The sequence below is a fragment of the Notamacropus eugenii genome, chromosome 6 (genome assembly GCF_028372415.1).
Source record: "Notamacropus eugenii isolate mMacEug1 chromosome 6, mMacEug1.pri_v2, whole genome shotgun sequence".
In the NCBI taxonomy this organism is placed as follows: Eukaryota; Metazoa; Chordata; class Mammalia; order Diprotodontia; family Macropodidae; genus Notamacropus; species Notamacropus eugenii.
In genome coordinates, this window is record NC_092877.1 from 174,353,270 (window position 1) to 174,379,412 (window position 26,143).

The following is a 26,143-nucleotide window of genomic DNA, read 5'->3' on the forward strand; positions in this document are numbered from 1 at the left end:
AAAAATAAAATTTTTGGCTTAGCTAAGATTATCCTTTTAGCCATGAGAAATCAAGAATCTGAAAGTACATTTTAAAAGAACTGATAGTGGGATGGGGAAACTGTTCTTCAAGTTATTTCCATTTTGCCCTATTCATGAATTTTAAGAGTTCATCTGTGTGCAATAAATAAAAATGCCATGTAACAAATTGTTTCATGTAATTTTCTCAATGTATAGTGAATACGTATACATATAATCTAACAAGTTGCAAAACTGCTCTATTTACCTAACCTTCTGCACTTGTTTTAAGTTAGTGTCAGAAGTAAATCACTGATTCAGAGCCAGATATGAAAATTGTTCCGTGTTACTAAAGGAAAACTAGAAATCTAATCAACTTGAGGTTTCACCTAGCACTCAAATTGTCAAAAAGTAAAAGTGCTGCAAGGAGACAGGTGCAAATGAATACACTTTAGTTGAAGCTGCAAATTGGTTCAACTTTTGTAGAAAGCAATTTGGGAATATGCTTTAAGTTACTAAAATGTCCATCCATTTTGATTCAGCATTCATACTTTTAGGCATATAAGAGACAAAAAGGGTTTAAAGTAATTGCCCATCAGTTGTGGAATGGCTAAACAAATTGTATGTATAAAATAAATGCTATTGCTATGTCATAAGAAATGGTACAAAGAATTGACGCATAAGACCAATAAGCTGATGAGTGAAGTTAAACCAAGAACAACCCTGTAAATAGAACAAAACCCAATTACTATCTAATTACCAAGGGTGGACCTGAAGAGTTGAGAAAATTTATTTTTCAGTAGCAATAATCTACATCTATAAGCTTATTGTGAACACTTAAAATTGTCTTGGGAATACTGAATAAATGGTCACACAAGTCTTCTTTTAGTGACAATTTTATTCATACAATTTGAGTTCTCTATCCAGGAGAGAAGAGGAGCTAGAAATGGCTATGGGGTTTAAAGGATTGGAATTCCATTTGAAAATATTAACATATCTAGTAACTTTTCTTCCACACCAAATTTTAATTTCCTTAATTTCTTAAAATGTTCTTAAAAAAAAAAAAAGCAAACTAAAATAATAGAAAGGTATGGAAGTAATTAGCCACTGTACCGTAAGTCTTAGAAGACTGTACCATAGTCTTCTTAGAAGTTGTTAGTCTTCAGGTTAAACCACTTTTTTCTTTAAAAGGCATTTAAAACCTTTTAGTTCTTCCTCTAAGCAAATATACTGTTAAGAACTCATAAATCCTCCAGCTCATAAGAACAGGCTGTTTGTATTCAACAAACCCATATAGAATATACCCCTCCCCCTCCCCCCAATTAAATTATAGGAAGGAACAATATAGATGCTTTAGGTTTACTTTGATTTCCTTCTGATACAGGAAAGGCAGGCAAGGTAGGATTTCCTAATAAAAGCACTACGCACTTTGTTGAAAAGGGATAGTGTAAAAAATGATTTTTTTTTGAGGTAAGGCACTGTTGCCCAGAAGGAGACAGATTAGGGCTTAAATACCAGCTTCCAGTTAGTTGTATTTGTCACTCTTTGGAAAGAGTGAACTTTGCTTTTTTTTTTTTTTCCCCCCCAGTAAAAAGATGACACTTAACATAAGTTCTAATAACCCTGGTAGGATACCCACCACATGTAGGAACTTTACTTTTCCTTAGATGGAACATCCTTTTGATGTCACCTCTTTCAAACCCAGTAACAGAAGTAGCCTTTGAGAGTTAAAATGTGAACAAAAAAAAGAACCAGGTAGAACAATCTAGAAAATAGGAACTTTTTATGAGTTACCCACGTTGGAAAGTCAAAAATGGAAAGTCAAAAGAGCAGGTTAAAAGTCTCAGCAGCTTAAAGGGTAAAAGATTTTTCTTTATCAAGTTCATAGTGTGCGTAATGAGAACTTTTAAGGAAAGTTAAAATTTTCCTTCAATTTGTTATTCTGAGAATGATTAAATCACAAATTAAAGCTTATAGGATTCAGGATCTAAAGTAAGATATCAATTCAGTTCATAAATTCTGTAGTCTTTTCTTTATTCCCATTTAAATAATTCCTTAAAAGTTTGCCTGAGTTTTGGGAAGCTTGAGTCATGACTTATTCACAGGGAATTAGCTGTTCTCATAAACCAAAACAGGAAGCTTGCTCTCTAGTCTACTTGTGTTCATAGTTCAGGATAGTAGTTCTTTCCATGGATCACTGTCCACCAAGGCAGCCAAAGACAAAACCTTCTATTTCATCCCAGAAGATTAATTTAAAGGAAAATCAGTAGCAAAAAAAGCAAAAGCAAAGTTTTGCTTCAAGTGGGCAAAATGTATTAGTCCAAGCCGTCCATCCATTCAGGGTTCTAACAGTTTTGAAAATTAAAACAGTACAAGTGATAGGCAGAACTGGTGAGGCCTTATTTTGATGTCTTAGTCTCAGAAGGATTTTCCCCTGTATCCAGTGTCTTCAATAATCGGAAAAGGCCTGCTGCTTCTCGTATTCGACTGAATTCAATACAGAATGCTTGCACTTCTATGAATAAATCCTGTACATTAATTATTTTGTTGCGGATCAAAGACTGGAGAAAGACACATACAAGCCGCACCAAACGATTCTGAAATGGAAAAAGAAAGCTTAGTTTTTTTAAAGCACATTTTATTTGCCAGGGTAAGTTTTTGTAAATTTTCATTATTCACCTGCATATATTTGTCCTTAATCTGCTCACAGGTGGAGATACAATTTGATATATAAAGGTGAATAAACTCAGGAGGTAGATCAACAGCTGTTGTGAGTCTGTTGGAAAACAAAAATGTGCACAAAAAGCAAGATCACAAATAAAAAGACAATCGGAGTTTTTTCTCTTTGAAAAGAATTTCCAGCATTTAATTAATTTGTTTAATTACATCTGTGGAAATTTTCTTAAGACATGGCATTAAACCCATTTAATAAAAAACAAAATAAAAATAAATGGATTATTTTTATTAAACAATTTATTTAAGTAAAAAAATAGGAATTTGATCTTTGCAACGTTCAAGTGCAAATTCAAGTGTAAACTGTTTTAATCTTTCAAGACACCTCCAATTAAGAACCCCAAGGTTCTGTCTTTGGCCCCACTTTTCCTTTGCAGTATGTGGTACCTCATGGCCTTGGCTTCTGCAGGGATGAGTTCCAAATCTCTTTTTAGCCCTGACCCTTCTTTCCTCATCAGACCTACATCTCTGACTGCCTAGATGAGCAACTTTATTTGCATGTCTCACCAAGTCCTCAAATTCAACATATCCCAAACCAAACATGTCTTTCACCTAAAACTGTTCCTCTTTTTGACTCAATTATGTCAGTGGCATTACTTAGTCTCTCCACAGCCAAAATCTTGGGTCTTTTTTTAAACTTCCCTCTCCTTTGTCTCATCAATTCCCAATCAATTACCAATATTGATAGTACTTACAAAAAAATCATGCTATTTCTTTATATGTACTTCCTGCCACCATCTTTTTCTTGGAAAATAGTCACCTAATCTTGTTCTCATTTCTTTTCCTCCTTCAATCCCTATCCTTCCCTATCGACGTCAGTTCAGTCTTCCACATGAAGCAGTCCTCTGCTACAAAGATGTCATCAATTCCCTCTTGCCTACTACATGAAGTTGAAACTTCTTAGCCTGACACTAAAGCAATGTCATAATCTGATAACTATCACACTTTTCTAATTTCCTTCTGCATACTCTATGCTCTAGCCAAATAGCATGTGAACATGCCATGTATTTTCTTGCCTCTGCTTTTGCTCACTCTATTCCAGGTCAAGTGTGTCCTCCTTCTTTCTCTTTGCCCACTGAACCATTTTAAGGCCCAACTCAAATGGCACCTCTTCCATAAGGCCTTGCGTGATTTAGGGTTAGTTGGTCATGACTTTTCCTACGCTAGAGTTAGAGATGAACTTGACTCACAAAAAAAGGTATCAAGAAAAATTTATTTAAAAAATGGAGTTCAGAGTAGGGAAGGCCTACGTCCCTTCCCCAGAAGGAATGGGTAGCTTTCGGCATAGCCACTATTAGGACTGCGACCAGGTCATGATGAGGCAGGACCCTTATAGAATTCTGAACTTTGGATTTCCCGAGATACCATACCCTGGTCATATGACTTCATGTTCTCCTCTGATAGGATCTTCCCCACTCAGCTCCTTGGGCCTGCGTATTAGTTTCTGACCTCTAACCTGTCCATGCTGTGTCACAACCCCCCATCAAAGTGTGGAAATAAAACTTGCTTCCTATTTTCCACACTTGAAAATCATATAGCACTTTGTTTTGCATTGTATTTACCTTTATATCTTAGCTGTTGAGTAGGTACTGTTTTCTCTTAACATTTTATCATGACATTTTACACACAATCGGTGCTTACTGAAAACATTTATGTAATGAATGAGGTATTTGTTCTTTATAGAGAGAATTCTAGATGCTTAAAACTCATTATTAAAACAATGTGAAATGGGTTGTTCAAGTATTCTGCCTTTTCATAAATGAGAAAATTGGGTTCAGAGAGCTGAAGCAAATTGTCCAAGATTATAATTATCAGGTCCATGTGACCTCGTAGCTCTAAGACATAGGCTATTCTTTACCTTACTTACCCATCCCCAGTTATACTAATTTACTAAAGAAAGGCTGGGAAGGGGGGTGGGGGAGGTTTTGAACTTGTTTTAAAAAACCATTTTGGTTTCATTATTTCAGTATAATCGCTTTCCTTTATAGTTCTTTGATTTTTATTTTATGCATTTAAAAACATTGCGAAAATGGGTCTACAGGCTTCAGACTTCCAAAGGAGTCCACAACAAAAAAAAGGCCAAGAATCCCAGGGCTATACACAAGACACAGTAGTCAATGACTATGGTAATCTATTGTTTGATAAACACAGACTCCAGCTTCTGGGATAAGAACTCAATATTAAAGAAAAAATGTTGGGAAAACTGGAAAATAGTATGGCAGAAAGTAGGCATAGACCAATATCTTACACTCCATATCAAGATAAAGTCAAAATGGGTAAATGATTTAGATATAAAGGCTGATACTATAAGCATATTAAGTGAGTCAAATTTATGGAAAATGCAAGAAAAGAGATAAAGAATATTATGGACAATATGGACAAGATGAATCATTTTGATTACATTAAATTGAAATGTTTTTGCACAAAGCTAATGCAACCAAGATTAGAAGGGAAGCAGAAACAGTTTTTACAACCAGTGTCTGATAAAGGCCTCATTTCTCAAATATAAAAAGAATTGATTCAAATTTATAAGAATACATACAAGTCATTCACTCTCTGGTAAATGATAAGATGATATGAACAGGCATTTTTCAGAAGAAGAGATTAAAGCTTTCTAGTCATATGAGAAAATGCTCTAAATCACTCAGAGAAGAGCAAATCAAAACAACTCTGAGACACCACATCACACCTAACATGATGTGATTGGCTAACATGACAAAACAGGAAAATGATAAATGTTGGAGAAGATGGGGAAACTGGAACACAAATGTACTGATGGAGTTGTGAACTGATCCAACTGGAGAACAATATGGAATTATGACCAAAGGACTATAAAACTGCATAGCGTTTGACCCAGCAATACCACTTCTAGGTCTGTATTCCAAAGAGATCATAAAAATGGGAAAAGGACCCACAAAATTGTTGTGGTGTCCAAGAACTGGAAACTGAGAGGGTGTCCATCAATTGAGGAATGGCCGAGTTGCAGTATATGAATGTAATGGGATACTGTTATTCCATAAGAAATGATGCGCAGGCGGACTTCAGAAAATTCTGGACTTAGAAGAACTGATGCTGAGTGAAGTGAACAGAACCAGAACACTGTACACAGTAACAGCAACACTGTGTGATGACTAACTTTGACAGACTTTTAGATCCTTGCTAAGACAACTCCAAAAGACTCATAATGGAAAATGCTACCATATCCAGAAAAAGAACTATGGAGTCTGAATGCAGATCAAAACATACTATTTTCTTTTTTTTTTGCTTTGTTTCTTCTTCTTTCTTGTGGTTCCTCCCATTGATTCTATTCTTCTTTACAACATGACCAATGTGAAAATATGTTCAACATGAATGTATATATAGCCTATATCAGATTGCATGCTGTCTTGGGGAAGAAAATTCAGAACTCAAAATCTTATGGAAGTGAATGTTAAAAACTTAAAAAAAAAAAATCCCTGGGCTAGGGGAACTCTTTGCTTCCTTGTGCTGTAAGGTAAGCAGATCCCTCCTGCTTGAGAGGAAACGAATGCCCCAGTTCTTTACAAATCAATATTTCACTTCAAGGCTAGTGAGACGTAGTACAAAGGAGGTAAGGGATTGCTCTAGGAATGAAGAGTGGGTGGAGGCGGGGTCAGAGAAGAAAAGCCAGGGTAATTACAGCCTGGTTAGCCTTCAATGTAGTTACTAAAAAAAGGTCTTCCAGTTTGAGTATTCTTTGTTTCCCTATAAATATGTCTAATTTCCCTCTCAAGCAGACCTCAGTTTTAGGGATTGTAGTCTGCTATTTAGACCAATAAATTCAGTTCTTGTGAAAAGATTCTGGGAGTATTAGCAGATAGCTATTTACAATGATAAATTCAAAGGATTTAGAGCAGAAGGGGTAGTGTGAGGCAATAACAAATAAGGCTACCCAAAACACCATAGGAAATGAAGTACAGAAGGAGAAGTATAGTATCCATAGGTCACTACAGCTAGTCCGTTGGACAGAAAACAGGCTCAGAGATTAGTTAACACTGATACAACAGCAGATGCAGGATGTGAATGCAGGTCCTCTGATTCTAAATCCACTATATCATGCTGTCTCCAGAATAAGGGGAACTGTAAATTTATGTATTCTGTCCTGGCCAGAGCACCTTCAGATAATTGAGTTTATTTTGAGTACATTTAAAAAAGTTATGTACACAGTGCAGCATGTCCAATAAGGCAAGGATCATAAGATAAAGGCTGTGAGAGACAGTCAAGAGTTAAGTTTCCACAGAGTTACTAATTGATGAAGTCACTAAGAATAAGTCAGATAATAAGAAAGCTAGCAGACTGCAGGTGGGCTTAACCAATCAGGAGACAGACAGTGGCCTTCACAAAGTCACAAAATTTTTGATAAGAAGGTCCAGGCCTGACATTCTGAACCAGTCAGGGAAAATGATCTAGAATAACCTGGAGAAAGCTGAATGAACCTCGTGTATAAGCAGACACACCCAACATAAAATTATCCCTGCATTTTGCAGACACACCCAACATAAAATTATCCCTGCATTTTCTGATCATGGGTCCTATATTAAAGCATGTTTGGAAGGGGGGAATCACAACAAGAGTGGTTATATAAGGGGCATGTACAGAAGATGGTGACCTAACAGAGAATGGATTGATCCGTCTCCTGGTGGGAGGATCTGTCTTGAATGAACAGACTCTAGTTCACCTCACTTTGTATGCAGTGATCTCTCCTCCTGAAAAGAGTTTGGCCAAAGTGTTCAATTCCTCTAATGCTGTAATAAATTTTCCTTGATACCTATTAGTGTCAAGTGTGTCTCTAAAAGAGCTAAAAATGATATCACATACGAGCTGGTTTAAGGAATTGGGGGTGTTCATCCTGGAGAAGGGAAGATAAAAGAATGAAAAGTAGGTGGTGTTTACAGGGTAGTCATATAGATAATGGCTCAGGCTTATTCTGCTGCATTCAAAGAAAAGGGAATTAAAGTTCACTAGAATCAGATTTTGATTTAATAAGAAAACCTGCTAATCTGCTACCAATTTTTTGGGTTTTAGGGATGCTGCTTGTATAAGTAAGGAATCTCCCCCAGATTTACAACAGCTTAAATAGAATTAACAAAGTGGAGGTATAAAACCCATAATACGTTTCAAAGCCATAAAGAAATTACATGTAGATCATCGGTATTATGCATTATCTCTGCTGCTGTACCACCTCCAAAGGAATCCAGGTATGTAAATATTCTAATAGGGAAGACTTTTAGCATACATACGAAACCTCTTTTGAGGAGTCCCTTAATTCTACAGTAAGTTTGTGGTTGATCTTCTAGTTAGTTTTAAAGTAAATGGGTAAGTGGGTATTATATGTAAATGAGAGCTGGGAGCTCTCAGTTGAAGAGAGCTGTCTATTGAAGAAATTCAGCATAAGAGGCTTAACATATGTTAAGTTTTCCTTTGGACAATCTTAGAAAGATTAAATTATGTTCAAAAGTGTTTTAGTATGAAGGGTATTGTCTTCACTAAAGTTTCTTTTGAAATATGGAACAACATAGGCTATGATTAATTCTGAATTTTCATTAACCAGAATATTTAATTCCTTGACTATATTGAACATGAGTTTAGTGTATATATGTAAGAAAAGCCTATTAGCATATTCTTCAGCTAGAATCCTACTGAACTTGGTGTCAACTATTAATAAAACCTTTTTAGAACTGATGATTTCACACAAAATCTGTGAAATCTATTACATATAGCATTTCTTTTTAAATCTATAATAAATTCAACATGTAACTTTCAACATCGTACTCCTTGTCTGTGCTTTCTTTTGGCCTTCCTTTTGTTCTGTGCAACTGTGTCAACTGTCTGAAATAAAGTTAGTGCTTGCTAATGACGGATGTGTTTGAATTTCAATAAGCAGGTAAGTAAATAAGCGTTTATTAAGTGTTTTACTATTTGCCATAATATTTTTACTATTTTATTAAGTGCTAGGAATATAGAAAAAAAAAGACTAAACCAATTAAGTACTAAAATATTAAGTTAACACTAACTTGCTGGCATTTACAATCAAGGTATAATTAAAGGAGTTATAATACTCTTGGGAAGAAAAACAGTAGATAAGCCTGAATGAAGCACAAAGAAATGACTGGCCCAGTTACAGCTCCTCAGTAGGACCTGAATCTTTTAAGTTTTGTTGACTCCAGGTCTAGCACTTCATCACTAATGGGAACTGCTTCTAGAAGGTACAAAATATAATCAAGGCCATTGATATCTTTAATTCCTCTATGAAACATACCTATTTGCTTCATAATTTACTGATTTTTTTCCTTTTAGACATTAAGAAAGAATCTATAGAAAAATACAAATGAGTTCCCCATACTAGATACAGGAAATTCATGTCCCAATCTAGTAAAGAAGAAACACTTACCGATTTACAACTTCCATTGAATGTAAAGACATATCCATGTTGACCAGGACTGAAAAATACTCTGTTATCTGGCTTGACTGCATTAATTTCAGTAACATTTCTATAGCAACTAGAGGATTATTTTCCACGAGGTCAGGCAGTTTGGCGGGAGAGAGACCAATGTGATAAACGAGCTTGGGATCTTTTTCTAATTCCCCAAGGAGCTACAACATAGCCAAATATAAAAGAAAATAAGTCATACTTTAATCATAACCTTCAAACTGTCATTTCACATGCATAAGACATAAGTCTAAAATACATCTTTATGAAATACATTCTCAATAAACTAGATTTCTGATTCACTTCCCATAAAGTCTTAAGCTTTTTTTTTTTTTTTTGCCCAGCCCCATAATATGTTGTAGACTTCCCAGTGAAGAAAATCTATCAATGTAGATAAGTTCTGAGGATAGTATGTCAGAATAAAAGGCTTCAACCCAGTTCTTTCTGTTGTGCTCACTGACTTCGATGCCATTACTCCAACTACCTCAGCTAAATCATTAGAACAGGTCTGCACAACTTGTGGCTCAAAGGTTGCTACATTTTTTACCTGAAATCCTTTAGTGTGCCACAAGTGGCCTGCTGGCACAGCATACATTAGAATATGTATTTGAATCTTCAGTGTACTCAAATCTGAATTATCTCATCTCCTGAAGCAATTTATGCTTAAAAATTCACAACAATATCACCTACTCTGCTAGAATTTTGCTGATGGAAACTGGACTTTGGGGCTAAAATAAAACTATAGTAAATAAGTCAATTATTCTATCCTCCAAGAAAAGTATATATAAACCATAAAAATGGATGGTATATGAGGTTGGTGCTTTGCTTGAGTGGCAATAGCCATTCACTGAATTCAGAGAGTGGAAGAAGGAAGCCCATGGAAGAAAAAAATTGAATTCAATGCTTGGTTGCCATATTAAAACAAGAAACGATTCCTAGATCAAATAAATTATTTAGAAATTGCTCACACAATTGCACCCATTCATAATATGGGGGTGGGGACTGTGAAAATTGATGTAACACTATAAAAGCTGATAACTTCATCATTTTTCTGACTAGGGTGGCACGAGTTTGAAAAGAACCTTTTAGGAAGAAAAAAATAGTAAGTGATTATGTCTACTTTAACAGTAAGAGCTCAAGACATGGTGAATTTAAATGCCTTTGCTTATTTAGTGCTAGTGTAAGTTTACTTGGTTTATAATCCAACACTTTTATCTAGAATTTTTAAAACCTAAAGACCAAGACAGATCAGCAAATATGGAAAACAAAACAACATGCTTGAAACTGAACACCTACCTGTGTTTGTTGTGGAGAAGACAAGGGACTTTTAAAAGCTTTAGCCATTATACGTTTGATCTCAACACCAGTGCTATTTTTAACACACATCGATTTGTCCCACTGAATTGCATGATCAGGCTCTGTTGGGTTTAACCATGCAAGTTCATCTTCACAAATATGGAGCGGAGGTGGCGGGCGGATAAATTCTGGTCGAAAGTGACCTGTAAGATGAAGATTTTATTTCCCCACTTCTGAATAAAGTATGGGCTCCTAAAAAAACATCATTCTACCATTACATTTACACATGCAACTTAACACAGTAATAAAACACTTGTAATAAAAATATATTCCACTGATAGATTTGTCAGAAACTTTATAATCAGAGGTAGAAAAAGGAATTCATGTTTCCCTCTAATAAATTTCTACTAGTCTGAGAAGCACTGTTATCTGCAGAGATCTTTTTGAACCCTAACTCTATCATACAATATATTGGAATCCATTGCAGTTCTATATATTGCACAAATTTGGTAAATATGCCTTGTAGTGTTTATTCAATTAGTAAAATTACTGAATGGGGCACAGCTGGGAAAAGAGATCTATAGCATATCAGAGATATGCCTCCAGGTTAATAATGGTCAGCTACATGGGGGCCATCTCTAGTCACCCTGATCCATATACTGCCACTGGATCCTGATGGCTCCAGAGGAGAAAGTGAAGCTGATGACCTTGCATAGCCCTCCCTCACTTAAATCCAGATCACCTGCAAGTCATGCCTTCAGGTTTCTGACCAAAAAGTTTATTAAAAATCACCATTTATGAACAGCTGTTACCAAGTTTTAAGAGAATGTTTAAAAAAGAACCACAAAATAACACACACACACACACACAACATACTCAGTTACTAAATACAACAAAGTATTTTGGAAAAATAAGTTGAATTATATTAAGAATCTCATATTTAAATACTGCAACACTATAACACTGGCATAGCAATAGTTATCTTCCAAAGCACTGTGTTCATTCTGTAACAGTATTCCCAAATTTGTAACTTTTAATTTGTTAGGACAGTACAATGTCTGAACACCTTAAAAATTCTAATATTTTTTCAAGTTAACTAACACCTGCATTATTAAAAGTTTTGTTTTACTGAAAAAAAAATTAAAACCACCAATGGATTTTTTCAATCCTCATTCCCCTTTACCTATTTGATGATGTTGAATTAGTCTGATTTTCCTCCCTCATGACAGTCATTTCGCTTGGGTGCCATGACACACTCTCCTACCTCTGATAGGTCTTTCACTGGCTAATGTTTTCTAAATTCAGGAATTCCTCAAAATTTTGCCTTCTGCTCTCTATCTACTTTAATTATCACCTCTAAACAGATGTCTCCCCAAATCTTCAGACTTGGCTTCTTTTTAGATCCTATTTTCTAGTTGCCTGCTGGATCTCTCTACCTCAATGTCCTGCCATCATCTTAAATTCAACATGTTATAAAAACTCAATGCATCACTGTTGCCCAAAGCTATTCTTCCCTTAATGTTCATTAAAAACAAACAAAAAAATTATTTCCATTGTCCCAGTTAGGTAGACTCAGTCTTCAGTCATCTTTCAGCTGTTCCTTTCAGCTTTGTGTAAAGTCAGTCAAGTTAACAAGCATTTATTATGCTCCTAATACATTACAAGTATTATGCTAAGTGCTGGGGATACAAAAAAAGGTACAAAAGATACAAAAAAATTCCTGCTCTCAAGAAGTTCACAGTCTAATGGGGGAGACAACATGCAAAGAACTACATATAAACAGGATAAATTGGAGATAATCTCAGAGGGAAGATATTAAGTTAAAGAGGACTAGAGAAGGGTCTTGCAAAGGTGAGACATTAGCTGAGACCTGAAGAAAGCCAGGGAAGCCAAGAGGTAGAAAATTCTAGGAATGAAGGACAGCTAGTAAAAATATCTGTATAAGGGAGATGAAATATTATATCTGAGTGATAGATATTGAATAGGGAGATGGCATGGCACGACCTGAGCTTAATGAAGATCAATTTTTGATAGCTGAATGGAATATGGAGTGACTTGAGGCAGGAAGATCAATCACAAGGCTATTGCAAAAGTCTAGGTATGAGATAATTAGGGCCTGAGTCAAGATGGCGGCCACACCAAAGAGAAGAACAGGGTACATATGAGACATGTTACTACAGTAAAGTTATCATGACTTGGCACAGAATGGATATAGGGCTGGTGGTTAAAGAGGAGTGAAGAGTGACACCTACATTGTCAGCCTGGGTAACTGTGAAGATGGTGGTATTCTCAAAAGCAAAAGGGAAGTCAGGAAAAGGGGAGGGTTTATGGAAAAAGATAAAGAATTCTATTTTGGATGTGATAAAAGACCTAGAGATTGGGCTAGACAAAGAGATGTGATAATCATTTGTCTTTTGTTATATGGGATTGTACTCTGGGAGGAGGGAAAAGGATACTGGGGAGATGAGGGAGAAAACCACGGTACTATAAAAAACAAAACATAAATTTTTTGAAAGGGGGAAAAAAGAGATTACTGATAACTTTGGAGAGAGAAGTTTCAGTTGGAGAAGATCAGAAGCCAGACTAGGGAGAGTTAAAGGGAGTGAGAGGAAAGGAAGCAGAGGCACCAATTACAGATGACCTTAAGGAGTTCATCCTTAACAAAAGCAGAGATATGGGATGATAGTGTATAAATTACAAATCTAATAAATATGCCACCAATGCCTTCAAATCAAGTCCACGATAAAAATGTTAAATAGCATAGGGCCAAGGATGCCTGGGGCATTGTCTTATCAGGTTTCCCATGCCAAGATCACCGCTCTTTTTACTATTAGGAGAAACTGTTTTCCAGAGATAAGATCCAGGAAGCAAGGTGTATGCTGAGCTTGGCATAACAATTCTTTGCACTCACCCTCTGGATGAACTCAGTCATAGCAAAACCCCAGAATTTTTTCACTTGAGCACCAGGTGGTCTCTGAGCTCAGACAAGCACCTGCAGTACCCATGTTCCAGTCATCAAATCCTATGAATCAAACCTGCCTCACTGTTGCTCTTATTCCTCATTGTCAAGGCTACAGCCCACTGCTTAGCCACTAGTATATACATACGTGTGTGTATGTGTATATATATATATATATATATGTACATATATATATATATATATATATATATTTGCCCACACTACTAGAGGGATCCCAGCATGTGTCTAGTTTCTCTCCTTCAATGGAATAGAGAAAGTTTTTGGTTTATGATCATTGTTATCTCTTTGGTATTATTTTATTTTTCAGAGTTAACTGCAGTTATGATAACTTGTGAAAGCTCTTTGGTATTTTTAGAGTTAACAGTGGGGACACAACCTCTGTCACTCTGGTCATTTATTTTCAGTGTTGCCATACTAGATATCTCCTTTCTTCAGGTAGTTATTAACAGTCACTATTCTTTGGATCCTGTCTCTCAGTTCTGAATCCAGCTAATTTTAACATCATCTAAACCATGTCTGTTTAGCCAACAAGAATAACACAAGCATTGTCAAATGTCTTGCTGAAATGAATTTCTGATTTATTGATTGTGCACGTATAGAAACCCTTTCAAAATTAAAATGAAATTAGTCTGGAACAAATTCCTGAAGCATCTATGCTAGTTCTCAGGAAGTTAAGTTTACAAGTTCTCTGATATGTTCTAGACTTTTGCAAGGAAATGAAGTAAAGCTCATCCACATAAAGTTTCATGCATACGTGGGTGAATATCGTTAACTTAAAATACCATTGCAACATAAAACTATTTAGCACTACTTAATTTCAAACATGAGTCACTAGTTTGGGCTCAACTACATACTGTATTTACCTAAACGGAGGAAAGCTTTCTTAAAAATAAAAACAAAATCACACTCCACCCCTCCTCAAACACCAGAAATCATCTTAAATTTGTCAGCTATTGTGGTCTAGTAGTGAAAACAGGTAACCACATGGCAAATAAACCCTGCTAAACCAATGCAAAAAGAAGACTGTAATGTGTTTAACATTATTTTCCTTAGCTCTCTTACAGAAGTGATTACTTAAACTCCACTGTGATTTTTGGCAATTTAACGTCTCCACATGCTTATTTTTGTGAAAAAATCACGAGATGAGGCCAAAATGGAATATTACAAAGCGTAAGGAGAACTAACCATAATACTTACTGTACACTCATAGTAGTACTATAAAGAAGATTAACTATAATATTAGTGCAACACTGTTTTGTCACTGAATTAAGGCAGCACCAGAAATCATATCTAAACATTTAAGAAGCATCATATTTCACTCTTGGCTAAAATTCAAGATACAACTACTTATTAAAAGTTTACGTACTTCTTGTATAAGGATTATAGGTATCTGATAAACTGTATAAAGTCCTTTTTTAGGGGAAGATCATCTTCCTTGTAGGTCAATATTTTATAATAATAACTACATATTTGGGTTTATAAAACATTCACATATTTGATCATATCTAGTTTTCACAAGATCCCTAACAGCAGAGTCATTATATTCTCATATTACAGCCATTACAGAAACATTGAAATTCATATGACAGCACTGCAAAACCCAACAAAATGAATATAATTTAATTTATATACATACTTTCAATAGGTGGCTTTGGTCCACTGACTAAAGCTTCTGTGATTTGTGAGGCAACAGAACTATCAAAACCAGAATTTGAAGAATCCGGATCTGGGTCACTGAGAATGCTAGGGAAGCTAGCCTTGCTCTGTGTTGGTAATTCAGATTGCCGTTCTGGAAAAAAAAAATGAGGACTTTTAAATAATATAAAGTTAACAGTTTATTATTCATAGTGCAGTTAGAACACAGTCTAAGCTTGAGCAGGCAGAAATGAAACATTTTATAGCCTTCCAAGGAGATGATGCTCCTCCTAGGGTACTGGCAAACAGGGGTAATGCTGTCCTAAAATAATTCTTACTGGTAGAATAAGAGGAAAGAAAAAACAAGTTAGCAAATCGTAGACTAATTAAGTAGATAACATGTATTTGACAGTAATTTCTGACAAAACCCAGCCCATAAAATGAATATGCTTAGTGTCATGAGGGAAAAGATTGTTCCTACTGGGAGTACCAGCATTTTTTATTTCCTCCAGTTTTTATGAAAAAAAATTAAGAACACATGCATTGCACGATTCATAAATAAAAGTAATTGGTACGTCAAATTTTTTGCCTACCAGCCTGGAAAATGTTGCTTGAAGCTAATCAATCCCACTGCAATACATCTGAATTTTAGACCTCCAGAGAGATGTTTTGTGTAGCTAGTTCCAAAGCAGACAGCTGCACTTTTTTGCACTTGTGAAAATGAATGGATTGGGAAATCTTCAGTCTAGGTAAAGGAAGACTACAAGCTCAGTTACAGCACCTTGCCAAATTTCTCAATCTTTAATTCACATTTTCATTGCTGTGCTAGATGTAGTATAAACCTTTCTTGGAAGCTAACAAATCATAAGATAGTAGAAGCTGTTTTGGATTTGATTTCCCCTCTATTAAATAGTAATCACAAGATACATTTATGAAATTTAAGTGCCCTGAGATAATCTACATATTCTGATGTACTATGTTCTTTTACTAGCTTCTATTACAGCAGTACCAAAATATACGTATATTTATTTCCCTTTCCATGAACAGTTTGTGCATATGCCAATATGCAGCTGTAGGAATATAGTAACTCACTCAGCCTCAAACTGGTCAGAATCTTTTTCTTATAGGGATTAAAGTTATGCCTTTAGATAACACTAACCTAGCATCTAAAATCAAAGTCAAAAGAATTATAAGAGGAAAGAGTTTACTGAAATACTTTGATTCCTAAAGTTTATTACACCAAAACAAATGAACAAAAATATCAAAAGCACCAATTTAAAGGTTATCAAAACTGTTTTACTGCAACAGTTTATGGATAATATATCCTGCTGCTATTCAGTCATTTCAGTTGTGTCCAACTCCTCATGACCCCATTTGGGTTTTTCTTGGCAAAGATATTGGAGGGGTTTGCCATTTCCTTCTCCAGATGAGGAAACTGAGGCAAACAGGGTAAAGTGACTTGCCCAGGGTCACATAGCTACTAAGAGTCCAAAGCTACATTTGAACTTATGTCTTCCCGACTTCAGGCCTGGCACTCTATTCACTGTGCCACCTAGGTGTCTGGTAACGTCTTAGAATCCATTATTCCAAGATAATAAGATCACCTAATCATATAGCAGGATGGGCAATGTAAAGTTTAAATCACCTACAAAAAACAATTCCTTAAGGATTTAGAACAATTTTAGATCATTAAACGGGTAATTTCACTTAAATAATAACAACATATATGCAACAATGATGAGAAACAGAGTTGGGAAATAAGAGAAAAACACCATAAAATATCGTAACATACAATAACATAAAGTACTCCATCCAGTTAACCTAAAAAGTCACTCAGTAAACAAGTACTGTGGAAACTGACATCATGCATCTTTTTTCTCACTTATACACCGCTAAAAGGTTGATGCCACACTAGAGAATGGCATTAACACCACTTATCTCTTGCTCTATCTAAAAAGCAATAATTTGTGTCATATGTGGTCTGGATATATACAAGGCCTTTCTCTCAGTCACAGACACTCCTTTTTTTCAAGGAGATTAGAAAGTTAGTAGGATCAGCTCTCCAAACAGACAAAAATGTAAATAAAGAAAGAAAAACCAATATGCGTCATAGAAGAGATTTGAAAAGTCATACAAAAAGCTAACTGTCAATTGTGGCAATGCTTTGCTAGGTTTCACATACGTGTCTCTGGTCTACAGGTCCAACTGACAGCTGGCATTGGGCCTGTACTATAGACAATCAAGACTTTGTGCTCTGATCTGAATAAAATTATCTAGAAGAATGTTACATCTAGGAGCAGGTACTGCCTAACCAGTAATATTTCACTTTTGGAGAGATTATTTAGCTGATAGTTTTTTAGTAGAGAGATCCCAGAAGGGGAAAAAAAAGGACCCCAAGCATTTCAGGACCTTACTTCTAATATATTTGCACTTAATTTACACATTACTGTCATAGATCTAAGAAACTTGCTTATTCAGTTTCCCTGCTCCGTAGAAGATTTGGAGGTTGAAGACACAGATGGCCCCAGCACTAAATGACTCTAAGATTCTTAGGCTGATTTTTGTCATTTGCTGTTACTATCAATGTACTTGCCTCTAGTAGTAGCTGACACTGACACTGCTTAACAGGCCTGAGGGTCATCACAATTCAAAAGGTAGATGATCAAGATGATCATTAAAGATGAATTAATTTAGCTTAAGTCAAGAAACATACAATGTGCCACAAAGGTTTACATAAAAAATTATTTTAAAATACTGTAAAAGTTTAGGTGCTAAAAAACTTTCAGCTATTTGATGGGAAGTTCACTCGCGTGAACATCTTGCTCCCCAATGATTTGAGAAAAGAGGGCCTTCACTACCAGAGGTAGTTAGCTCTGTCAAAATAGTGGCAAAGCAGAAACTGCAAAGGATGAAATCTAGGACATCCTAGAATGGAGGAGGAAATGGCTAAATACTTCAGATAAGAAGATAATACAGGAGGAAAAAAACAACACTTTATCTTGCTTTGCTGCTATAGACTCCAAGAGGGTAATCGGTGATACTGGGGAAGGGAGGGAGCACAATCAGTTTTCCCCTGAGCATATTCTCTTTTCTTAAGACTGTTCCCTATGACCAGATCCCACTTTAATCCTAATTCATCTACCAGGATAGTCCTTTCTGTCAAAAAGTGAGGTTGTCATTCAAATATCTTTAGCACCCCAAATAACGTGAACAATCACAAGCACCTCTATATTAAAAGAAAGACATGAAGCTGGGGAGGGAGATCTGATAAGATTCAACAAAATGATGGCAATTATATAAAAAAGTTCTAAGAAAGTCTTTTGTGATAAGTTTATGTTACTCCACACAACTGCTTTCTGTATCGGAAAAGGGTGAAATAAAAGATAAATATATTTCTCTAATGAATCATTAACAACTCAATTATTTTCTCTGTGAACATATCAGACTATGATTCTTATTTTTTCTTTCAAAAGAAAAGTCCCTTTAAACACTATGGTTTAACCATAGTCTTATTCTGGGGAAAGTAATCCATTTAACTTAGTAAATAATTCAGCACAGAAGAGATGACAGAGAAGAACTCAGACCAGAGTTCAAAGGTCAATTCCTGTATTAGATCTTTACAGTACAATTTCATCATTTAGTTTGAGGCAAATTTCCATATCAAACATTTAAAGATAAATACAAACATTTTATTGCAATGCTCATTAAGTATTTGCAAAAAAGACCTATAAGAAAGTAATCACAATTTTTGATAGAAGGTAACATGGTAGAGAAATCTAGGAACCTGACTCCCCTGCCCAAATCAGCTGCCAAAGTAATCTTCCCTAAATCAATTATGACCATGTCATTTCCTGCTTAAGTTTTTCCAGTGGCCTAACTTACTCTAGAATAAAGTACAAACTTCTTAGCTTGGCTTTTATGTTGGTTTATTGCCTTACTTTTCTGACATGTCAAATAGGCTAAAATGCAGAGCAGGAAAGGAAGCAAACTAATCAATCTGAACTTGGCATTCCCTCTCCTGTAACCTATGTCTGGGACAGACTTCTTCCTTATCCCTGCCTCTTAGATCCCTTACTTTCTTTCAAAGCTCAATTCAAGTGTCACTTTCTAGATGATGCCTTCTCTTATTCCTCTGTTCTCTCCTTTTCCCTCTTATTCCCTCCTTCTCAAATGATCTCATAATTACTTAGTGGTGCCAATGTTGTAATAATATAAGCCTTTCAAGATGGGGACATCTCTTAATTCTGTTGATGTACTGTCAACACCTAGCATAGTGCCTAGGAAACAGTAGATGTTTAATTAAACACTTGATAAGTTGAAGTAATTGACATTTATAGTGTATTTCACATAGCTGGCTAGTGGCTGGATTTTCCTAATACAAACTCCTAATTATTTTTCCAAACAATTTTTCCAAACTTTTTAAGGCATTTTCTTTTCAAACCTTGGTATGTTGCCTTAAGAAATATTATTTCTAAGACAATTAAACTACTACTGACTTCATTAAAGATGTAAAATACTGTTTTAGAGAGAAAAGGATGTATTAGAAAAAAGGAGAAATTTAAATATATGTTTAATGCAAAATAAATTATGATAGCAAGAAGTTATTACCTTATAGTTGAAGAAAGTTCCTATTAGCAAAGAAAGACTTTAAATTACATCCAGTTTTCCTCTGAGGCAATTAAGAAAACAAATGATTCAGTCAAAATGTAAAATGAGTTCATACAATATAATGTTAAAACAGAAAGATATAAAGACTCAGAACTAAAGAATTTCTTTTCCACAGAAGGTATCTGTGCTCCCAGCACGTTTACCTTGATCTTTAATTAAGGACAACATATAGATAAATTCATTTTTTTCAAGACTCAATAAAGAAGTGATTATATGCTGGTTCTTTTCTTACCAGCCAATGCTAGCTGAAGCCCACTGATGTCCACTGACTGGGCCATGTTTCCTACATCCATTAAGGCAATCTGTCGAGGTGTCTTTTTGAAGAGTTCTCTTGGTGGGGCCAGCATTAGCTGGGAAAGAAAAAACTTTTCTGGTGGAGTTATAGGAGGCAAAAACCCTGCAAAAAAAAAAAAAAAAGGCTTCAATACAATTACTCAAAAAAACCCTCAAGTCTCTTAAAATTACTGCTGTCACACTCAACAAGCATAAGGTAAAATAGTTAACATGTGTAAGATAAAGACTCTCAACAGGAATACAAATATAAATAAGAAACAGATTCTACTCTCAAGGAACTTACAATCCAATGAGATGACTTGTAAATAAATACCTGAAAGGGATAGTATGCCAAAAGAAAAGTCCACGTAAAGGCCTGTGAGAAATTTAAGGAGGAAGAGGTCACTTTCAGTGGAGTGTGTGAAATAAGACTTTGAGGAAGCTGTCCTTAAACCTTTAAGGAAGGGAGAATATTTGACAGATGTAGACTGAGATGGAGACAAGAAAGGGCAGAAAGAGAATGGGAGAAATAGTTGAGATAAGGCTAGAAAGGCAGGCTAGAGCCAAACTGTGGAGAGCTTTGAATAATGGATGTGACAAATTTTATTTGGTAAGCTATAGAATGCCACTCAAATTTTTGAGTGGAAAGAGCTGATGTAGTTAGAGGAGTGTACTAGGAAAAATATACAGAAAGTACTATAAAGGATAGATTAGAACATCCTTAAGGCCAGATGTCATGGAAATCTACCATCTTCATCAAAGTCTGTTCTCAATGTAAAATTTTAAAAAATGAATTCTTGTTCTCATCTGTCCCGGCTTATTCGGAATTCTATACTATTTAAAGTCCTTGTCCTCCTTTAAAAATTCTATTTTTGAATTTAAGAATATAGCTATTACTTTGGTGGCACCTGCAGGATTTATTCTTCTTTTTCCCAATACAGTAATGATCTTCAAAGTCAGAGACCCATTGACTTGTAAAAGATATTCTAGTTGACTGAAGTACCCTGTCGGGGAAAAAAAAAGTGGAAGAAGGAAGGCTACATATTGTGAGATTAATACTGGAATTTCATAAACCACAGCTCAAGAGCATTAGCCAGATCACTGGCAGCCCATGAAAGTTTCCAAAAAGCAAAAGGTGAGTTGTCCATACTGGTGTCACAATTTCTAAGGTAAGGGGTGAAAGAAGAAGAAGGAATATAATATATAAAAGATGTTTTACTTGTTTCCAGTCCCTTCAAATAATAAAAAAAAATGTATTAAGTGCCTATTATAAAATGCATGAAGCATTTTAAGGTTTCCAAATCTGTTGTGTATATGATCTTTGATTCTCACAATGAAACTGTAAAGTTACAGGTACTATCACTCTCATTTTACAGATTTAGAACTTGAGGCTCAGTGAGATTAACTAATTTAGATATACAGCTCCTAAGTGTCAGAGAAAGAATGTGAATCTAGAGCTTCCTGTTCCACTTGAACATACTGCCTCCAATAATTCATATAGGCTTGAAGGGAGAAGGCACCACTCCTACCATCTCTCCTTGTACAAAAGGATATTACATTGGATCTAGGGGCTTTTAGTCCCAGAAAAGTCATCTGTGGACTATAATTTCTGCTTCATACTATTAGGGTCTAAATCTCATAGATGCCAAAGTCCCTCAAATTTTAAATAAGAAGCCCAGATATTGACCAGTTTCCCCCCCCCCCTTTTTTTGAGGGATTAAAAACATTTTTTTTGAAAATTCAATTTGTTTTCAGTTTTCAAGAATCACTTCCACAAGATTTAACTTTTCTCCCCCTCCCTCCCTGAGATAGCATGCAATCTTTTATGTGCTCTACTTGCATTGCTGTGAAGGGTTAAGTGTATCGGAAACAGTCCTCACACACTGTGGCTATTACTGTGTATATAATGTTCTCCTGGTTCTGTTGAGCAGCTTTCCTTAAAGAAAACACCTGAACCTAGCCCCAGGTGATCTATCCTTATCCTTGCTACATAGCTGTTCATTTTATATATGGCATGCAGTAATCTACTTTAGACAAGATGAACTTGAGTATGATCCCTACCTTCTCACCATATAATGCTTAGAATGAAGATTAGACTTAAAACTACAGATAATGAAAATGATTTGAAAACTTTACATAAAAACTATCAAGAAAGAGAATGGGAAAAAGTAGTTCAGCTTGGTTGAGATAAGGCTAGAAAAGCAGACTATTTATTATTCAAACTTAAGGTCTTAATATTTACGGTTAGAAAGTACTTTGGAGGTCTCTTAGTCTCAATCATTTTGGAAATTATTTGGAAACTGAAGTCCAAAGTGGTGAAGCAGCTTGGTCAAAGGTGCCAAAGATAAGCAACAAGCTTGGATTAGAATACTGGTCTAATTCCTAGTCCAGGTCTATTTCCACTAGGACACACAATTGGACAAGTACACTTTTAAAAGAATTCTCTTGAAATCCTCTAACCTGTTTATCCATTCCTCCGTGGGACTTAAAAGTTACAGCAGAGCCAATTTGTTTCATATTAACTCAAATAAAAGTTATTCTTCTCCACTCCAACTTCCACACAGCTGCTAAAGTGAAATTCTTAAAATCTAGACCTGACAATGTCACTCCCTGGCTCAAAAAGCTGGGGTAGCTATTACTAGTACCCTACTATTTTTAGTCTAAAATAAAAACTCCTCCCTTTGGCACTCAAGTCCTTCACAAGCTAGCTTTCCAGATGTTACGTATTTCTCCTTTTTATTCTAGCTATACTGACCTCCTTGCTGAGACTGATGCTCTACCTCCAGACTGTCCACCTATTGATGGAATCTACAACCTCGTCACTTCCACTCTTCTTTCAGAATCTCTACTCTCCTAAATTCAAGGACCACTTCCTACAAGAAGCCTTTCTTGGTCCTTTTGATTGCTAGTGCTTACTCTCCTGGAAGTTACTTTGTATAAGTTTTATATTTAATTATATTTGCATTTGTTAATTTCCCAAACGAATACAAGCTCCCTGAAAGCTTCATTTTATTTCGGGATCCTCAGTGCCTGTGATAGTTACTAATAGGTAATTAATAAATAGGTACATAATAAATGCTTACTGACAAATCCTAAAACTATACAGCAATGCTTTTTGAAGCATACTTTTTTTTTTGCCCCTGATGGGGCAGCACAACTCCTCACTGTCCAGCTGAGAACACCGGTGGGGGGCGGGGAGGCCATGACAGGCTCAGCCGCCCAGGACACAGAGCCAAGGGGGGCCATGACAGGCTCAGTCGCCCAGGACACAGAGCCAAGGGGGGCCATGACAGGCTCAGTCGCCCAGGACACAGAGCCAAGGGGGGGCCATGACAGGCTCACAGCCCACTAGCACACCTGCCGAGATAGCCCCCGAGACGCTCCAACGCCCCAGGACACGCTCCGCGCCGGAGCGGGGCCGGGTGGCAGTTCCGTACCTGAGAGCGGCGGCCTGTCCGGTTCCTGGCCGCCCCGGCCCGGGGACGCCGGGTTCAGCAGGTGTGCGAAGCTGGCCGCGAAGGGGTTGGCAGCCAGCGGCTCGGTGCGGTACATCTCCCAGAGCAGGTAGAGCGCCGTGAGGCGCTGCGCCGCGCTGGGCAGCAGGTCCGGCTGCTGCAGCAGCATCACGAGCACCGAGCCCAGGCGGAAGTGGTCCGCCTTGCTGAAGTAATGATGGAAGGCGCTGGACAGGCCCTCGAAGGTGCTGCCGCCCCCGGCCTCCTCCGAGATGATGCCCAGCAGGCTGGAGAGCTCCTTCGGGGTCAGACTCATCCTGCCGCCGGGGCCGCCGCCGGCGCCGCCGAGCCCGGGGCCGCAAGAGGAGCCCCCGGGGCCGCCCGAGCCGGGCCCCGCCGCCGCTGCCTCCTCGCCCCCCCGCGGCTCCGAGGCGGCCAGGAGACTGCAGGGCGCCGGGCTCCCCCCGCCGCCGGGCATCAACCCCCCCGCCGCCGCCGCCTCCGGCCCCGCGCCCCGGCCCTGGCCTGGCCTAAACGCTCGGATCCGTCGCCCCCTCCGCTTCCGTCCAGCACTGCCGCCCCCACTGACGCCCAAACTCCCGCTCCCGCTGCCACGGCCGCTGCCGTCCTGCCGCCGGTCGCTGCCGTAAAGACCCGCCGTTAGACGACAGTGTCGTAAAGCATCGCTCCTACGGCTGGGAAGAGAAGAGAGACAGGCTGGAATCGAGGAGACGGAGAGGCGGAGGGGAGGAGGAGCTAGGGAGATTACGTAATGGAACGGACGTGCTCAGAGTGAGGGGATGGAACAGAGGGGATAAGGTTGGTTGGGAAGAGAGAAAGTAGGAGATGGGGCAAGGCCAGAAAGAAAAAGGCGGGGTCCTGGGAAGAGAGGGCGAAGGAGTGGGACTTAGGAAAGAATGGAGAAGGTTTGGGACCAGGGGCGGGGCCTCGGGCAGAGGCGGGGGCGAGTCGGGCCCCTTGGTATCAACGACTTCCTCCATTCCGAGGGAAGAGGAGAGCGGCTGCGCAGTTGGGTGTGCCAGTGGAGCCGCAGTTGAGCGCCCCTGTTGGCTGGAAGAATGATTTGTCATTTTTTTTCCTGTCTTACTGTTCCGTCAGCTCAGTCACGTCCAACTTTCTGTGACCCCATTTGGGGTTTTCTTGGTTTGCTATTTTCTTCTCCAGCTTATTGGAAACTGAGACAAGCAGGGCTACACAGCCAGTAAGCGTCTGAACTCTACGAGATTAGTCTTCCTGACTGCGGTGCACCACCTAGCAACTGGGGAAAATGCGTTAATTTTGAGAGAACCAGGTCCTAGCTGGAGCTAAACTCTGCCACCGGCTCACTCTTACACGCTGTTGTGAGGCTTGCGGATGGCCCTCCTTCATTAATGACAGCTGGATCCTGGAGCTTCCTACACTGGCATTGGGAGGGTTTATACCCATCTTACAGTGAAGGACGCCGAGAGCCTGAGGTCACCCTGCTCAGTGCCGACACCGTTACACAGACCTCTTGAGGCCCTGAGTTGGAGGCAAGAAATGTGACCTCAGTAAACCTCCCCACAAACCCTGTGCAGCAGGCGTTATTCCCATGTTACAAATGAGGAATCTGAATCGCAGAGAGCTTAGCTGCTTTGTCAAAGTCAGGACATTTATTACGCCCCTACTATGTGCCAAGCTCTGGAGATACAAAAAGAGGCAAAAGACTTCTGGCTGTGAGGAGCTCACAATCTAATGGGGAAAATATGCAAATAAGCCATACAGGATAAGTGGTTTGTCCTTTGTTGCAAGGGAGTTGGACTGAAGTGAGACAGGGCTGCGCAAAGTCACCAGCCCCATTCTCTCCTCCAGAGCCCTCTGGGTCCAGTGCCAAATGACTGGCGGTGGCCCCTGATGTAGTGGGAGATCTTGGCCTTTTTTAATTAAGGTCTTTCCCAGGTCTCAGTCTGTCCCAGGCAACCCCCAATCAATGTTTAAGGCTAGTGAAGAAATGAGACCAAAAATCAGCCGCTTTCACCTACTCAAAAAAAAATCAGTCTGGGAGGGGAACACTCTCGGGGTTTTCAGTTCAGAACAGAAATATTGCTATTTACTCTGAGCTATAAAAACTGCAAACAAGGCCCAAGAGAGACTTGGACTAGGACTTACTGTTGGCCAATCAGTGACAGCCAAAGTGATTTGGGTTTAAGGCATGGTCAAGTAGCTCAATTGGAAGCCCAAGGGGTTTTATCAAAGCCAGTTTTTTTCTTTCCAGTGCTGTATTTCAAGAAATCGTAAATGAAACGATATGGGGCAAAAAATATTAATTGTCTCAGTGTTTTTTTTAAATTTAGAATAAATAAGTAGAGAAGAGAAAAAAAAAACTAGCCTGTAAACTCCAAGATATCTTGCAAGGTTTCAGCAATCAAAATTTACATTCCTTTGGCTAGAGCACCCACTGGATAAGTAGGAAGTAAAAGAAGGCAGGTAAGTGGGACAGTAGATGGAGTGCCCAGTCTGCAGTCATGAAGATTTGAATGTGAATCCAGCTTCAGACACTTACTAGCTGTGTGACCCTAGGAAAGTCACTTAACCGTATTTGGCTCAGTTTCCTCATCTGTAAAATGAGCTGGAGAAGGAAATGGCAAACCATTCCTGAACATCAAGGAAGTAAATTAT

At 37.9% G+C, this 26,143-nt stretch overlaps 1 protein-coding gene across 1 annotated transcript; it reads right to left on the reverse strand.

Moving 5' to 3' along the window:
• Positions 1-877: 877 nt before the first annotated feature.
• CNOT11 (CCR4-NOT transcription complex subunit 11) lies at positions 878-24,001 on the reverse strand. Its single transcript, XM_072621609.1, has 7 exons — positions 23,468-24,001; positions 19,990-20,154; positions 15,091-15,243; positions 10,475-10,677; positions 9,140-9,342; positions 2,677-2,773; positions 878-2,594 (listed from the first exon to the last, which is right to left on the reverse strand). The coding sequence occupies exons 1-7, from the start codon at positions 23,961-23,963 to the stop codon at positions 2,397-2,399; spliced, it is 1,515 nt and encodes a 504-aa protein (XP_072477710.1). The 5' UTR covers positions 23,964-24,001; the 3' UTR covers positions 878-2,396.
• Positions 24,002-26,143: the final 2,142 nt, after the last annotated feature.

Excerpts from the sequence above, each read along its gene's own strand:
- CNOT11 (XM_072621609.1), bottom strand. The coding sequence starts at position 23,963 with ATGCCCGGCGGCGGGGGGAGCCCGGCGCCCTGCAGTCTCCTGGCCGCC. Across the intron at positions 10,678-15,090 it reads ACCAAAGCCACCTATTGAAA|GTCACTTTCGACCAGAATTT; the intron begins GTATGTATATAA and ends TTCATCTTACAG. Across the intron at positions 2,595-2,676 it reads TTAAGGACAAATATATGCAG|AATCGTTTGGTGCGGCTTGT; the intron begins GTGAATAATGAA and ends TTTCCATTTCAG.